General features: G+C 43.8%; 1 protein-coding gene across 1 annotated transcript in view; it reads right to left on the reverse strand.

Moving 5' to 3' along the window:
* LOC106593329 (chloride intracellular channel protein 5) overlaps positions 1–18,177 on the reverse strand; it is a 60,991-nt gene extending 42,814 nt beyond the window's left edge. Inside the window, exon 1 of the mRNA XM_045721228.2 lies at positions 17,443–18,177. Coding sequence (XP_045577184.1) covers positions 17,443–18,036 — 594 coding nt within the window. The 5' untranslated portion in view covers positions 18,037–18,177. The remainder of the gene's footprint in view (positions 1–17,442) is intronic.
* Positions 18,178–18,879: the final 702 nt, after the last annotated feature.

Consider the following 18,879-nt stretch of genomic DNA (forward strand, 5'->3'; position numbering starts at 1 on the left):
TATATAGCTACTGTCCCTGTATATAGCTACTGACCCTGTATATAACTACTGTCCCTGTATATAGCTACTGACCCTGTATATAGCTACTGACCCTGTATATAGCTACTGACCCTGTATATAACTACTGACCCAATATAGCTACTGACCCTGTATATAGCTACTGTCCCTGTATATAGCTACTGACCCTGTATATAACTACTGACCCTGTATATAGCTACTGTCCCTGTATATAGCTACTGACCCTGTATATAGCTACTGACCCTGTATATAACTACTGACCCTGTATATAGCTACTGACCCTGTATATAGCTACTGTCCCTGTATATAGCTACTGACACTGTATATAACTACTGTCCCTGTATATAGCTACTGACCCTGTATATAGCTACTGACCCTGTATATAGCTACTGTCCCTGTATATAGCTACTGACCCTGTATATAACTACTGACCCTGTATATAGCTACTGTCCCTGTATATAGCTACTGACCCTGTATATAGCTACTGACCCTGTATATAGCTACTGACCCTGTATATAACTACTGACCCAATATAGCTACTGACCCTGTATATAGCTACTGTCCCTGTATATAGCTACTGTCCCTGTATATAGCTACTGACCCTGTATATAACTACTGTCACTGTATATAGCTACTGATCCTGGAACTGACCCTGTATATAGCTACTGACCCTGTATATAGCTACTGTCCCTGTATATAGCTACTGACCCTGTTTATAACTACTGTCCCTGTATATAGCTACTGTCCCTGGAACTGTCCCTGTATATAACTACTGACCCTGTATATAACTACTGACCCTGTATATAGCTACTGACCCTGTATATAACTACTGACCCTGTTTATAGCTACTGTCGCTGTATATAGCTACTGTCCCTGTATATAGCTACTGTCCCTGTATATAGCTACTGTCCCTGTATATAGCTACTGACCCTGTATACAGCTACTGACCCTGTATATAGCTACTGTCCCTGTATATAGCTACTGTCCCTGTATATAGCTACTGACCATGTATATAGCTACTGACCCTGTATATAGCTACTGACCCTGTATATAGCTACTGACCCTGGAACTGACCCTGTATATAGCTACTGACCCTGTATATAGCTACTGACCCTGGAACTGTCCCTGTATATAGCTACTGACCCTGTATATAGCTACTGACCCTGTATAAAGCTACTGACCCTGTATATAGCTACTGTCCCTGTATATAGCTACTGACCCTGTATATAGCTACTGACCCTGGAACTGACCCTGTATTTAGCTACTGTCCCTGTATATAGCTACTGACCCTGTATATAGCTACTGACCCTGTATATAGCTACTGACCCTGTATATGGCTACTGACCCTGTATATAGCTACTGACCCTGTATATAACTACTGACCCTGTATATAGCTACTGACCCTGTATATAGCTACTGACCCTGTATATAGCTACTGACCCTGGAACTGACCCTGTATATAGCTACTGACCCTGTATATAGCTACTGACTCTGGAACTGACCCTGTATTTAGCTACTGACCCTGTATATAGCTACTGACCCTGTATATAGCTACTGACCCTGTATATAGCTACTGTCCCTGTATATAGCTACTGACCCTGTATATAGCTACTGACCCTGTATATAGCTACTGACCCTGTATATAGCTACTGTCCCTGTATATAGCTACTGTCCCTGTATATAGCTACTGACCCTGTATATAGCTACTGACCCTGTATATAGCTACTGACCCTGTATATAGCTACTGACCCTGGAACTGACCCTGTATATAGCTACTGACCCTGTATATAGCTACTGACCCTGGAACTGTCCCTGTATATAGCTACTGACTCTGTATATAGCTACTGACCCTGTATAAAGCTACTGACCCTGTATATAGCTACTGTCCCTGTATATAGCTACTGACCCTGTTTATAGCTACTGACCCTGGAACTGACCCTGTATTTAGCTACTGACCCTGTATATAGCTACTGACCCTGTATATGGCTACTGACCCTGTATATAGCTACTGACCCTGTATATAACTACTGACCCTGTATATAGCTACTGACCCTGTATATAGCTACTGACCCTGTATATAGCTACTGACACTGTATATAGCTACTGACCCTGGAACTGACCCTGTATTTAGCTACTGACCCTGTATATAGCTACTGACCCTGTATATAGCTACTGACCCTGGAACTGACCCTGTATATAGCTACTGTCCCTGTATATAGCTACTGACCCTGGAACTGACCCTGTATATAACTACTGACCCTGTACATAGCTACTGACCCTGTATATAGCTACTGTCCCTGTATATAGCTACTGACCCTGTATATAGCTACTGACCCTGGAACTGACCCTGTATATAACTACTGACCCTGTATATAGCTACTGACCCTGTATATAACTACTGACACTGTATATAGCTACTGACCCTGGAACTGACCCTGTATATAGCTACTGACCCTGTATATAACTACTGACCCTGTATAGAGCTACTGACCCTGTATGTAGCTACTGACCCTGTATAGAGCTACTGACCCTGTATAGAGCTACTGACCCTGTATGTAGCTACTGACCCTGGAACTGACCCTGTATATAACTACTGACCCTGTAAATAGCTACTGACCCTGTATATAGCTACTGTCCCTGTATATAGCTACTGTCCCTGTATATAGCTACTGTCCCTGTATATAGCTACTGACCCTGTATATAACTACTGACCCTGTATTTAGCTACTGACCCTGTATATAGCTACTGACCCTGGAACTGACCCTGTATATAACTACTGACCGTGTATATAGCTACTGACCCTGTATATAGCTACTGACCCTGTATATAGCTACTGTCCCTGTATATAGCTACTGACCCTGTATATAGCTACTGACCCTGTATAAAGCTACTGACCCTGTATATAACTACTGTCCCTGTATATAGCTACTGTCCCTGTATATAGCTACTGACCCTGGAACTGTCCCTGTATATAACTACTGACCCTGTATATAGCTACTGACCCTGTATATAGCTACTGACCCTGGAACTGACCCTGTATATAACTACTGACCCTGTATATAGCTACTGACCCTGTATATAGCTACTGACCCTGGAACTGACCCTGTATATAGGTACTGACCCTGTATATAGCTACTGACACTGTATATAGCTACTGTCCCTGTATATAGCTACTGACCCTGGAACTGTCCCTGTATATAACTACTGACCCTGTATATAGCTACTGACCCTGTATATAGCTACTGACCCTGGAACTGACCCTGTATATAACTACTGACCCTGTATATAACTACTGACCCTGTATATAGCTACTGACCCTGTATATAGCTACTGACCCTGTATATAACTACTGACCCCGTATATGGCTACTGACCCTGTATATAGCTACTGACCCTGTATTTAGCTACTGAACCTGTATATAGCTACTGACCCTGTATATAACTACTGACCCTGTATATAGCTACTGTCCCTGTATATAGCTACTGACCCTGGAACTGTCCCTGTATATAACTACTGACCCTGTATATAGCTACTGACCCTGTATATAGCTACTGACCCTGGAACTGAAACTGTATATAACTACTGACCCTGTATATAGCTACTGACCCTGTATATAGCTACTGACCCTGGAACTGGCCCTGTATATAACTACTGACCCTGTATATAACTACTGACCCTGTATATGGCTTCTGACCCTGTATATAGCTACTGACCCTGTATATAGCTACTGACCCTGTATATAACTACTGACCCTGTATATAGCTACTGACCCTGTATATAGCTACTGACCCTGTATTTAGCTACTGACCCTGTATATAGCTACTGACCCTGTTTATAACTACTGACCCTGTATATAGCTACTGACCCTGTATATAGCTACTGACCCTGTATATAGCTACTGACCCTGTATAGAGCTACTGACCCTGGAACTGACCCTGTATATAACTACTGACCCTGTATAGAGCTACTGACCCTGGAACTGACCCTGTATATAACTACTGACCCTGTATATAGCTACTGACCCTGTATATAGCTACTGACCCTGTATATAGCTACTGACCCTGTATATAACTACTGACCCTGTATATAGCTACTGACCCTGTATATAGCTACTGACCCTGTATATAGCTACTGACCCTGTATATAGCTACTGACCCTGTATATAGCTACTGTCCCTGTATATAGCTACTGACCCTGTATATAGCTACTGTCCCTGTATATAGCTACTGACCCTGTATATAACTACTGTCCCTGTATATAGCTACTGACCCTGTATATAGCTACTGACCCTGTATATAGCTACTGACCCTGTATATAACTACTGACCCTGTATATAGCTACTGACCCTGTATATAGCTACTGTCCCTGTATATAGCTACTGTCCCTGTATATAGCTACTGTCCCTGTATATAGCTACTGACCCTGTATATAGCTACTGACCCTGTATATAGCTACTGTCCCTGTATATAGCTACTGTCCCTGTATATATCTACTGACCCTGTATATAGCTACTGTCCCTGTATATAGCTACTGACCCTGTATATAGCTACTGACCCTGTATATAGCTACTGACCCTGGAACTGACCCTGTATATAGCTACTGACCCTGTATATAGCTACTGACCCTGTATATAGCTACTGACCCTGTATATAGCTACTGTCCCTGTATATAGCTACTGACCCTGGAACTGACCCTGTATATAACTACTGTCCCTGTATATAGCTACTGTCCCTGTATATAGCTACTGTCCCTGTATATAGCTACTGACCCTGTATATAGCTACTGACCCTGTATATAGCTACTGACCCTGGAACTGTCCCTGTTTATAGCTACTGTCCCTGTATATAGCTACTGGCCCTGTATATAACTACTGACCCTGTATATAACTACTGACCCTGTATATAGCTACTGACCCTGTATATAGCTACTGTCCCTGTATATAGCTACTGACCCTGTATATAGCTATTGTCCCTGTATATAGCTACTGACCCTGTATATAGCTACTGACCCTGTATATAACTACTGACCCTGTATATAGCTACTGACTCTGGAACTGACCCTGTATATAGCTACTGACCCTGGAACTGTCCCTGTATATAGCTACTGACCCTGTATATAGCTACTGACCCTGTATATAGCTACTGTCCCTGTATATAGCTACTTACCCTGTATATAGATACTGTCCCTGTATATAGCTACTGTCCCTGTATATAGCTACTGTCCCTGTATATAGATACTGACCCTGTATATAGCTACTGTCCCTGTATATAACTACTGACCCTGTATATAGCTACTGTCCCTGTATATAGCTACTGTCCCTGTATATAGCTACTGTCCCTGTATATAGCTACTGTCCCTGTATATAGCTACTGACCCTGTATATAGCTACTGACCCTGGAACTGACCCTGTATTTAGCTACTGACCCTGTATATAGCTACTGACCCTGTATATGGCTACTGACCCTGTATATAGCTACTGACCCGGTATATAGCTACTGACCCTGTATATAGCTACTGACCCTGGAACTGACCCTGTATATAGCTACTGACCCTGAATATAGCTACTGACCCTGTATATAGCTACTGGCCCTGTATATAGCTACTGACCCTGTATATAGCTACTGACCCTGTATATAGCTACTGACCCTGTATATAGCTACTGACCCGGTATATAGCTACTGACCCTGTATATAGCTACTGTCCCTGTATATAGATACTGACCCTGTATATAGCTACTGACCCTGGAACTGACCCTGTATATAACTACTGACCCTGTATTTAGCTACTGACCCTGTATATAGCTACTGACCCTGTATATAGCTACTGACCCTGGAACTGACCCTGTATATAGCTACTGACCCTGTATATAACTACTGACCCTGTATATAGCTACTGACCCTGTATATAGCTACTGACCCTGGAACTGACCCTGTATATAGCTACTGACCCTCTATATAACTACTGACCCTGTATATATCTACTGACCCTGTATATAGCTACTGACCCTGTATATAGCTACTGACCCTGTATATAGCTACTGACCCTGGAACTGTCCCTGTATATAGCTACTGACCCTGTATATAAATACTGACCCTGTATATAGCTACTGACCCTGTATATAGCTACTGACCCTGTATATAGCTACTGACCCTGTATATAGCTACTGACCCTGTATATAAATACTGACCCTGTATATAGCTACTGACCCTGTATATAGCTACTGACCCTGTATATAGCTACTGACCCGGTATATAGCTACTGTCCCTGTATATAGCTACTGACCCTGTATATAGCTACTGACCCTGTAACTGACCCTGTATATAGCTACTGACCCTGTATATAGCTACTGACCCTGTATATAGCTACTGACCCTGTATATAACTACTGACCCTGTATATAGCTACTGACCCTGTATATAACTACTGACCCTGTATATAGCTACTGACCCTGTATATAGCTACTGACCCTGTATATAGCTACTGACCCTGTATATAGCTACTGACCCTGTATATAGCTACTGACCCTGTATATAGCTACTGACCCTGTATATAGCTACTGTCCCTGTATATAGCTACTGACCCTGTATATAACTACTGACCCTGTATATAGCTACTGACCCTGTATATAGCTACTGACCCTGTATATAACTACTGTCCCTGTATATAGCTACTGACCCTGTATATAGCTACTGACCCTGTATATAGCTACTGACCCTGTATATAGCTACTGTCCCTGTATATAGCTACTGACCCTGTATATAGCTACTGTCCCTGTATATAGCTACTGGCCCTGTATATAGCTACTGACCCTGTATATAGCTACTGTCCCTGGAACTGACCCTGTATGTAGCTTACTTACAGTATGTGTTGTGTTAATTGCGTTGTTTGCTCTATAACCTGTTATAGCATGGTCGCAAGGCCTATGAACTTTAGGCCGAGACAGTAAGAAGACACAGTGGCAGAATGAATTCAACCGCACGTTTCATTGCAAAACCGGAGAGCGACATCATGCATGTAACAAACAGTTACATGACCTACAGCAAGCTCGTGCAAAGGTTAATGTTTCAGACATTTTCAGACTACTAAACAACTGTTGATTTAGAACCACGATAGAGTTACCGCAAGTTACACAGAAAACAGGAGCTGCCTCAAATATTCCAGCAACATTTCAACATCATATAATACAGTGAAAAAGATATTCAATAAAATGGAAGCTAAATATGTGGCTGTCCATGGTTCTGTCTGTCTGTCTGTCTGTCTGTCTGTCTGTCTGTCTGTCTGTCTGTCTGTCTGTCTGTCTGTCTGTCTGTCTGTCTGTCTGTCTGCCTGCCTGCCTGCCTGCCTGTCTGTCTGTCTGTCTGTCTGTCTGTCTGTCTGTCTGTCTGTCTGTCTGTCTGTCTGCCTGTCTGCCTGTCTGCCTGTCTGTCTGCCTGCCTGTCTGTCTGCCTGTCTGCCTGTCTGTCTGTCTGTCTGTCTGTCTGCCTGCCTGCCTGCCTGCCTGTCTGCCTGCCTGCCTGTCTGTCTGTCTGCCTGCCTGTCTGTCTGTCCGCCCGCCTGTCTGCCTGTCTGCCTGTCTGCCTGTGTGCATGTTGACAAATCCTACTCGAATCTCAAAAGTCACTATAAAAACAAAATAAAGAAAAAAGTAATTTAACAAAACAAATGTTGCGATCTGGCAGTTCGCTGGCAGCGAAAGTCTTGCACAACTTTAGATGAAAAGAGTCTTAAGTGGTTTGTTTGGGTTTGGTGTTTATTATTGCCCCCCCCTCAAGGCTGTTGAGAATCTCAACAAGAATACAGTATTTTCTGTGATTATCTGTGAAATGGAAACTGGTGATGAATACATGGTGGTAGACCTACAGTTGAAGTCGGAGAGTGATTAAAACTTGTTTTTCAACCACCAAATTTCTTGTTAACAAACTATAGTTTTGGCAAGTCGGTTAGGACATCTACTTTGTGCATGACACAAGTAATTTTTCCAACAATTGTTTACAGACAGATTATTTCACTTATAATTCACTGTATCACAATTCCAGTGGGTCAGACGTTTACATACACTAAGTTGACTGTGCCTTTAAACAGCTTGGAAAATTCCAGAAAATGATGTCATGGCTTTAGAAGCTTCTGATAGGCTAATTGACATAATTTGAGTCAATTGGAGGTGTACCTGTGAATGTATTTCAAGGCCTACCTTCAAACTCAGTGCCTCTTTGCTTGACATCATGGGGAAATCAAAAGAAATCAGCCAAGACCTCAGAAAAATATTTGTAGACCTCCACAAGTCTGGTTCATCCTTGGGAGCAATTTCCAAACGACTGAAGGTACCACGTTCATCTGTACAAACAATAGTACGCAAGTATAAACACCATGGGACCACGCAGCCGTCATACCGCTCAGGAAGGAGACGCGTTCTGTGTCCTGGAGATGAATGTACTTTGGTGTGAAAAGTACAAATCAATCCCAGAACAACAGCAAAGGACCTTGTGAAGATGCTGGAGGAAACAGGTACAAAAGTATCTGTATCCACAGTAAAACGAGTCCTATATCGATATAACCTGAAAGGCCGCTCAGCAAGGAAGAAGCCACTGCTCCAAAACCGCCATAAAAAGCCAGACTACGGTTTGCAACTGCACATGGGGACAAAGATTGTACTTTTTGGAGAAATGTCCTCTGGTCTAATGAAACAAAAATAGAACTGTTTGGCCATAATGACCATCGTTATGATTGGAGGAAAAAGGGGGAGGCTTGCAAGCCGAAGAACACCATCCCAACCGTGAAGCACGGGGGTGGCAGCATCATGTTGTGGGGGTGCTTTGCTGCAGGAGGGACTGGTGCACTTCACAAAATAGATGGCATCATGAGGAGGAAAATGATGTGGATATATTGAAGCAACATCTCAAGACATCAGTCAGGAAGTTAAAGCTTGGTCGCAAATGGGTCTTCCAAATGGACAATGACCCCAAGCATACTTCCAAAGTTGTGGCAAAATGGCTTAAGGACAACAAAGTCAAGGTATTGGAGTGGCCATCACAAAGCCCTGACCTCAATCCCATAGAAAGTTTGTGGGCAGAACTGAAAAAGTGCGTGAGAGCAAGGAGGCCTACAAACCTGACTCAGTTACACAAGCTCTGTCAGGAGGAATGGGCCAAAAATTCACCCAACTTATTGTGGGAAGCTTGTGGAAGGCTACCCGAAACATTTGTCCCAAGTTAAACAATTTAAAGGCAATGCTACCAAATACTGGTTGAGTGTATTTATCACGGGTGTCGTAGGGTAGAGACCAAGACGCAGCAGGAAAATGTATACTCATCTTCTTTTTATTAGGTGAAGAAGGAAAACACAGAAACGTATACAAAACACAAACGAACTGGACAGTCTTGTCAGGCAAAACAGCTAAACAAGAACAATCTCCCACATAATCCCATGAAAAACAAACTCCTAATTATAGGACCCTCAATCAGAGGCAACAATAACCAGCTGCCTCCAATTGAAGGTCCAACCCCAATTAACTACACATAGAAATACAAAAGACTAGATAGAACATAGACTAACAAACCCCGGACTAATAAATCAAATACCCCCTCTACCTAAACACATACACAAAACACACCCTGAACCACATAAATCAAACACCCCCTGCCACGTCCTGACCAAACTACAATAACAAATAACCCCTATTACTGGTCAGGACGTGACATATACTAATTGAGTGTATGTAAACTTCTGACCCACTGGGAATGTGATGAAAGAAATAAAATCTGAAATAAATCCATTCTCTCAACTGTTAATCTGACATTTCACATTCTTAAAGTAAAGTGATGATCCTAACTGACCTAAAACAGGGAATTTTTACAAGGATTAAATGTCAGGAATTGTGCAAAAACAGCCAGCCAGCAAGTCAGCCAGCCAGCCAGCCAGTCAGCCAGTCAGCCAGTCAGTCAGTCAGCCAGTCAGGCCCAGTCAGCCAGTCAGCCAGTCAGTGGCATTATTATTATTCTATCATAGTGACTACAGGGTTCAAAGGCCCTCTCTGTACAGAGCAGCTGATGACACAGTGCAACACACACACAGCCCATCTGTCAATGATTTAGTGCTGAGGTGAATGATTAGTGAAACAGGATAGTGATCTCGGAGTTGATCTCCTTTTGTTCTTAGACTAGTCAAACATCCCTGTCTCTTCCTCTCAATACCCAGTCTTATATTAACGCTCTTCACATATAATACCTGTTGAATGTATTGTGATGTTTCTAAAGACTTTGAACCCCTCGTATCAGGAATGTTTCGCCAACCAGGAACATAACCAAACGATTCCCATTAAGTTCTAGAAAGGGTTTTTATCTAACGTTAGGATGATAACATCCCCAAAACATTCAAATAACATTTTTGATAACACAATATTTATATATATTTTTTTTTTATGTTTTAAATGAATTATCCTTGGAATGTTCTCCTAATATTCACCTTAAATGTTGTAAACAACATCTGTAACAACTACAACAGAACATCCCCAAAACGTTCTCATTAGGTTTCCAGGTAATGTAATAACACAATGTACCAGTAATGTTTTCCCAGCAAACCAAAATTGTGTCTATAAAAGTTCTCAGATCATTCGCTAGGTTGCGGGCAAATGTTCTCATAACACCGAAACTGTCCAGTCATGATGATGATGATGATTATTATACAATGTTTGTATAAAACATTCGCCTGATGTTGCAAAAACGTTCCCAGAACACATTTAGTCTGTTCTTTAAAAGTTCCCAGAATGTTTCATTAGGTTGTGGGAACAATGTGGTGGGAACATTGTGGGAACGTCACAAAAGACAAGTGTTCCCAGAACACTAAGACTGTCCAGTTGAGCTGACATTCAGATAATGTTTGTATCAAGGTGGAAGAATAAAAAAAAACATCAATTTTATGTTGCAAGAATGTTGACAGAACTGCTCTTTAAAGGTTCCCAGGACATTTAATTTAGGTTGTGGAACAGTACGGGTAACGTTACGAAAGATTACATTCACTTAATGTTTCAAGAATATTATTGTGATATTCAAAGATTGCACAAAACATTCCCACAATGCTACATAATGTTCCACAATTTTCTAAATAAATACATTTTTATGATGTTTTTTAGCATATTTTGTTTTAGGTTTGATATAATATTCCAATATACATTTTACTTTGTTTTGGAGAACATTTCAAGAACATAACAAATAGAGAAAACGCTATATGTAATCTAACATATGGAATAGTTATAAAAATGGTCATACCATGGATTATTTAGAATTTTAGGACCTCTTTAGGTATCCCCAAAATATATTTACAAATTATTAGGTTAAATATTGAATTTGGCATTTACTGCTATAGCCCTTAGAAACACATTAAATAACACCTTCATGAATGGGAAAAAATAAAATCATAAAGAATAAGGTTTTGAAGTATTTGTCTTATAACTAGGAGCTATAAGACATCTCAGGATATATATTTATTTATTTTTTACACATATTTAACTCCTTATTTTTGTTGGCACAAAACTACCTCCATACTTCCATTCGTTTGTATGGATTACCTTTCCAAAGCTCCCAAAAGGACAAAACGGAGAAAACTATTGTGTTTGTGACGGTTCGGACTCTACAGACAGAACTTGGCACATCAGCGTTACCAACTTCAGACGAGTCCCGTGATAATTGTGAGGGTCGTAGAGCCAAACGGAGAACACCATCGTCTCAGTGAGAGTATCCCCTTTTCGATAGAGTGGTCAAAATAGTTTGCAGAAGCTACAGATGTTTTTGTGAAAAGACCGATTTTCGGGATGTCTCACGGTCTGACAAACACCGCTGAAGGCCGACATATTGAGATGCAGCCCAAGCAAAACACTGACAGCTCTATCTTAAACTGACAGCTCTAGCTTAAACTGACATCTCTATCTTAAACTGACAGCTCTAGTTTAAACTGACAGCTCTAGTTTAAACTGACAGCTCTAGTTTAAACTGACAGCTCTAGTTTAAACTGACAGCTCTAGTTTAAACTGACATATTTTGATGTGGATGTCATTTGACTGCAGAGTTGAAGATTGCAGGTTCAATCCCACATTTTAACCATGTTTCTTTTGAGAAAAAGTCCTTTATTTAACCAGTTAGGCAAGTTCTCATTTGCAGCTGCGACCTGGCCAAGATAAAGCAAAACTGTGCGACACAAACAACAACACAGAGTTACACATGGAGTAAACAAACGTACAGTCAATAACACAATAGAAAAGTCTATATACAGTGTGTGCAAATGGATTAAGATTAGGGAGGTAAGGCAATAAATAGGCCATAGTGGCGAAGTAATTACAATTTAGCAATTAAACACTGGAGTTATAGATGTGCAGAAGATGAATGTGCAAGTAGAGATACTGGGGTGCAAAAAAATAAATAACAATATGGGGATGAGGTAGATAGATGGGCTGTTTACAGATGGGCTATGTACAGGTGCAGTGATCTGTAAGCTGCTCTGACAGCTGATGCTTAAAGTTAGTGAGGGAGATATGAGTCTCCAGCTTCAGTGATTTTTGCAGTTCGTTCCAGTCATTGGCAGCAGAGAACTGGAAGGAAAGGTGGCCGAAGGAGGTGTTAGCTTTAGGGATGACCAGTGAAATATACCTGCTGGAGCGCGTGCTACAAGTGGGTGCTGCTATGGTGACCAGTGAGCTGAGATAAGGCGGGGCTTTACTGAAAGATGATTTATAGATGAAATTGAGGCTCAGATAATTAATTAATTTACTAAAAAAAGAGAGAGGATGTCTTTATTTCATCAAGATTTATACATCCAGTCAGAAATGCAGAAGTCTAAAAAGGAAGCATGAGAATTACTGCCATGGTTATATACTGAAAAAAAAACAAGATGGATGACAGCTTCCCTTGTGGTGCAGAGGGTAAAAGACCAAAGTGGAGTTTGCCAAAAGGCCCCTAAAGGACTCAGACCATGAGAAACAAGATTCTCTGATCTGATGAAACCAAGATTGAATTGTTTGGCCTGAATGCCAAGCGTCTCATCTGGAGGAAACCTGGCACCAGCCCTACGGTGAAGCATGGTGGTGGCAGAATCATGCTGTGGGGATGTTTTTGAGCAGCAGGGACTGGGAGACTAGTCAGGATCGAGGGAAAGATGAATGGCGCAAAGTACAGAGATCTTTGATGAAAACCTACTCCAGAGCACTAACGACCTCAGACTGGGGTGAAGGTTCACCTTCCAACAGGACAACGACCCTAAGCACACAGCCAAGACAACGCAGGAGTGGCTTTGGGACAAGTCTCTGAATGTCCTTGAGTGGCCCAGCTAGAGCCTGGACTTGAACCCGATCGAACATTTCTGGAGAGACCTGAAAATAGCTGTGCAGCAACACTCCCCATCCATCCTGACAGAGCATGAGAGGATCTGCAGAGATGAATGGGAGAAACTCCCCAAATACAGGTGTGCCAAGCTTGTAACGTCATACCCAAGGAGACTCGAGGCTGTAATCGCTGCCAAAGGTGCTTCAACAAAATACTGAGTAAAATGTGTAAATGTGATATTTCAGTTAGATTTTTTTTTAATACATTTGCAAACATTCTAAAAACCAGTTTTTGATTTGTCATTATGGGGTACTGTGTGTAGATTGATGACAAAAAATGTTTAAAAATTTTATCAATTTTAGAATAAGTCCATAACGTACCAAAATGTGGGGAAAAATCAAAGGGGGTGTGAATACTCTCCGGATGGACTGTACATTGAAACATCAACGGGGTGTGAATACTCTCCGGATGGACTGTACATTGAAACATCAACGGGGTGTGAATACTCTCCGAATGGACTGTACATTAAAACATCAACGGGGTGTGAATACTCTCCGGATGGACTGTACATTAAAACATCAACGGGGTGTGAATACTCTCCGAATGGACTGTACATTGAAACATCAAGGTAGAGTGTGTGTGTACGTGTGACAGGTATTCTACCCCCTAGGGCAGGAGATGGGGTCTATTGGCTAGGGGATAGGGGTTAGGGGCTAGGGGCTAGGGGATAAGGGCTAGGGCAGGAGATAGGGGCTAGGGTCTAGGGGATAAGGCCTAGGGGAGGAGATAGCATCTATGGGCTAGGGGATAGGGGATAGGGACTAGGGGCTAGGGGCTAGCGGATAGGGGCTAGGGGATAGGGGATAGGGGCTAGGGGATAGGGGCTAGGGGATAGGGGCTAGGGGATAGGGGCTAGGGGAGAGGGGATAGGGGATAGGGGATAGGGGCTAGGGGCTAGGGGATAGGGGCTAGGGGATAGGGGCTAGGGTCTAGGGGATAAGGCCTAGGGGAGGAGATAGCATCTATGGGCTAGGGGATAGGGGATAGGGGATAGGGGATATGGGATAGGGGATAGGGGCTAGGGGATAGGGGATAGGGGCTAGGGGCTAGCGGATAGGGGCTAGGGGATAGGGGATAGGGGCTAGGGGATAGGGGCTAGGGGATAGGGGCTAGGGGAGAGGGGATAGGGGATAGGGGAGAGGGGCTAGGGGATAGGGGCTAGGGGCTAGGGGATAGGGGCTAGGGGATAGGGGCTAGGGGATAGGGGCTAGGGGATAGGGGATATGGGATAGGGGATAGGGGCTAGGGGATAGGGGATAGGGGATAGGGGCTAGCGGATAGGGGATAGGGGCTAGCGGATAGGGGCTAGGGTCTAGGGGATAGGGGATAGGTAAGAGGCTACTGTATATCTGGGCTTTCTCAGACTCAAAACATGTCCAACCACTCTCTTGTTCAAACCTCTCTCTCTCTGTTAATCTGGGTTGGTCAATCATCACGGTGACTAGAACACAAAACACTGATTACAGCCAGTGGTGTGTGGTGTGTGTGTGTGTGTGTGTGTGTGTGTGTGTGTGTGTGTGTGTGTGTGTGCGCGTGTGTGTGTGTGGACCAGGAGCTGCTGGTTTATTCCACTGTGTTTATATCCTCTGTTCATCGTCTTTGACTTTGACAAACCCCGGAAACGGCCATGTAATCATTAACTATAGTTCACTGCACACACACACACACACACACGGAAATGAGCATGTTGATGAAGTTAACAAGTGCCTCGCTGAACTCCCTATAACCACTGTGTTCTCTATGGTCTGTGGGACTAGGGGGAGGGTTTCAAAGCTGGGCGTCGAAGTCAGTTCCACCGGCTGATTTTCATTCCTCCCCTTCCCACGTCAAGAACTGATTTAAACCTGGGACACCAGGTGGATTCATTATCAGGTAGAACAGGGAACCTGCTGTCGTCTGGACCTCCAGGTTCGGATGTGAATAACCCTGGCCTGGGCCTATCCTGCTGATATGGGCTGCTGTGAGGGCCTCAGCCTGCTGATATGGGCTGCTGTGAGGGCCTCAGCCTGCTGATATGGGCTGCTGTGAGGGCCGAGGCCTATCCTGCTGATATGGGCTGCTGTGAGGGCCTCAGCCTGCTGATATGGGCTGCTGTGAGGGCCTGGGCCTATCCTGCTGATATGGCTGCTGTGAGGGCCTATCTGCTGATATGGGCTGCTGTGAGGGCCTCAGCCTGCTGATATGGGCTGCTGTGAGGGCCTCAGCCTGCTGATATGGGCTGCTGTGAGGGCCGAGGCCTATCCTGCTGATATGGGCTGCTGTGAGGGCCTCAGCCTGCTGATATGGGCTGCTGTGAGGGCCGAGGCCTGGCCTACTATAGCAAAGTCCATGTGGGGGGGGGGAATGACCACTCACACAGCCACACCTTAACGACCTTCAGACTTCCGCAGAGTGGCGAGGAGGGTTATGGGGTCAATCTTAGACGGTAACTCAATGACTCTGTCTTTCCCTGAAAAAACACTATCTGATGCAGATAGGTCGTTTACAGACCATATACAACCTTAACACACGTTTTAGTCAATGTTTTATTTCTTATGGCTGTTTTAAACATCACCTTTATCCCTCAGAAGACCAATGACAATTGAAAACATCCCATTCCTTAGGCCTACCTTCTGAGATAGTTGAAGAAAAACAGCTGTTTAATCCCATTCCTTAGGCCTACCTTCTGAGATAGTTGGAGAAACAGCTGTTTAATCCCATTCCTTAGGCCTACCTTCTGAGATAGTTGAGAGAAACAGCTGTTTAATCCCATTCCTTAGGCCTACCTTCTGAGACAGTTGAAGAAACAGCTGTTTAATCCCATTCCTTAGGCCTACCTTCTGAGATAGTTGAAGAAAAACAGCTGTTTAATCCCATTCCTTAGGCCTACCTTCTGAGATAGTTGGAGAAACAGCTGTTTAATCCCATTCCTTAGGCCTACCTTCTGAGATAGTTGGAGAAACAGCTGTTTAATCCCATTCCTTAGGCCTACCTTCTGAGATAGTTGAAGAAACAGCTGTTTAATCCCATTCCTTAGGCCTACCTTCTGAGATAGTTGGAGAAACAGCTGTTTAATCCCATTCCTTAGGCCTACCTTCTGAGATAGTTGAAGAAACAGCTGTTTAATCCCATTCCTTAGGCCTACCTTCTGAGATAGCTGAAGAAAAACAGCTGTTTAATCCCATTCCTTAGGCCTACCTTCTGAGATAGTTGGAGAAACAGCTGTTTAATCCCATTCCTTAGGCCTACCTTCTGAGATAGTTGGAGAAACAGCTGTTTAATCCCATTCCTTAGGCCTACCTTCTGAGATAGTTGAAGAAAAACAGCTGTTTAATCCCATTCCTTAGGCCTACCTTCTGAGATAGTTGGAGAAACAGCTGTTTAATCCCATTCCTTAGGCCTACCTTCTGAGATAGTTGGAGAAACAGCTGTTTAATCCCATTCCTTAGGCCTACCTTCTGAGTTAGTTGAAGAAAAACAGCTGTTTAATCCCATTCCTTAGGCCTACCTTCTGAGATAGTTGGAGAAACAGCTGTTTAATCCCATTCCTTAGGCCTACCTTCTGAGATAGTTGAAGAAAAACAGCTGTTTAATCCCATTCCTTAGGCCTACCTTCTGAGATAGTTGGAGAAACAGCTGTTTAATCCCATTCCTTAGGCCTACCTTCTGAGATAGTTGGAGAAACAGCTGTTTAATCCCATTCCTTAGGCCTACCTTCTGAGATAGTTGAAGAAAAACAGCTGTTTAATCCCATTCCTTAGGCCTACCTTCTGAGATAGTTGGAGAAACAGCTGTTTAATCCCATTCCTTAGGCCTACCTTCTGAGATAGTTGAAGAAACAGCTGTTTAATCCCATTCCTTAGGCCTACCTTCTGAGATAGTTGAAGAAAAACAGCTGTTTAATCCCATTCCTTAGGCCTACCTTCTGAGATAGTTGAAGAAAAACAGCTGTCTAATCCCATTCCTGTTTATCTAAGAGCCTATACTGTATATACCTATTTCACAGTTGTTTATATGAATATCCCTTCTTAGACAGTTTGAGAAAGTCGACTATTCTTCCTTCCTTCCTTCCTTACCTTGACAAACAGGGAGATTTCGGGTGCATCGGGGTCATCGGGAGTGGCACTGTCCTCGTCCAGATTAACGGCTTCCAGAGTCTCGATGGTCTTCAGACTGTAGTCCACCGCTTCTTCCTCCTCCTTGTCGCTCAGACTCTTGTCACTGTGGCTGTAGGCATCCACCAGCCTGTTGTCCTGCAGGTTGCCCTCGTGCTTGGAGGAGGAAGAGGAGGAGGAGGAGGATGATGATCGTCTCGAGACAGCACCGTCGCCGTTAACCTCGAGCGCAGCCTCAACTTCTGCAGCTAATTTCATCTCCTCCGCCGTATACTTATCCCCCTCGTTGTTGCCGTACGAGGAGGACGAAGAAGAACAATCTTTCTCTGCTGCCGGTGCTGCTGCCTGTTCCGGTGCGTCTCTGGTGTTCATGTAGTCCGGCGAGGATCGCTCCCCGCTCGGGTATGAGTACACCTGCTCCTCTCTGTGCAACGCCTCTTCCACCTCACTGGGGGTTTCATAGATAACTCCTTGGTTCTCATACTTGGCCTCGGCAGGAGTGTCGGGCCGCTCATACACGCTACCCTCCGCTACGGCCTCGTAAACGTTCTCCATGCTGGACGTTTTCTCTGGCTGAATGTTCAGGGCCGACTGGGGGAGAGTTGTCCGTTACAAGGTCGCTGCAACTAACTGACTGGTGATTGTCTGTTGACGCGCTGGTCTCACTCTCTCGGTGCAATGGGCTTGCCCTCTCTCTCTCTCTCCCTCTGTCTCTCTCTCTCTCTCCCTCTCCTCTCTCTCTCTCTCTCTCTCTCTCTCTCTCTCGGTGCAATGGGCTTGCCCTCTCTCTCTCTCTCTCTCTCTCTCTCTCTCCCTCTGTCTCTCTCTCTCTCTCCCTCTCTCTCTCTCTCTCTCTCTCTCTCTCTCTCTCTCTCGGTGCAATGGGCTTGCCCTCTCTCTCTCTCTCTCTCTCTCTATTTCTCTCTCTCTCTCTCTCTCTCTCTCTCTCTCTCTCTCTCTCTCTCTCTCTCTCTCTCTCTCTCTCTCTCTCTCTCTCTCTCTCTCTCTCTCTCGGTGCAATGGGCTTGCCCCCTCTCTCTCTCTCTCTCTCTCTCTCTCTATCTCTCTCGGTGCAATGGGCTTGCCCCTCTCTCTCTCTCCCTCCCTCCCTCCCTCCCTCCCTCTCTCTCTCTCTCCCCCCCTCCCCCTGATTACGAGCACGAGTGAGCTCTAGCAATGATAACTCAGACAGAACTTTGATCTTTCAGTAGCGGTCAGGTGATTCAAGCCCCTAAACGGCTGCTTGTAAAGGAGACCTGGTTATAAAGACTTTAATGATGGTTGGTATTTTACACCTAACTATTTGATCGGATTCATTAGGATCCCCATTAATAACAGTGCTGGAGAAGTCACATAGCATGTCCTATACTATACTAAAGGAAGGTAATGACATCATTG

This window comes from Salmo salar, chromosome 06, assembly GCF_965601325.2.
Source record: "Salmo salar chromosome 06, fSalSal1, whole genome shotgun sequence".
Lineage (NCBI taxonomy): Eukaryota > Metazoa > Chordata > Actinopteri > Salmoniformes > Salmonidae > Salmo > Salmo salar.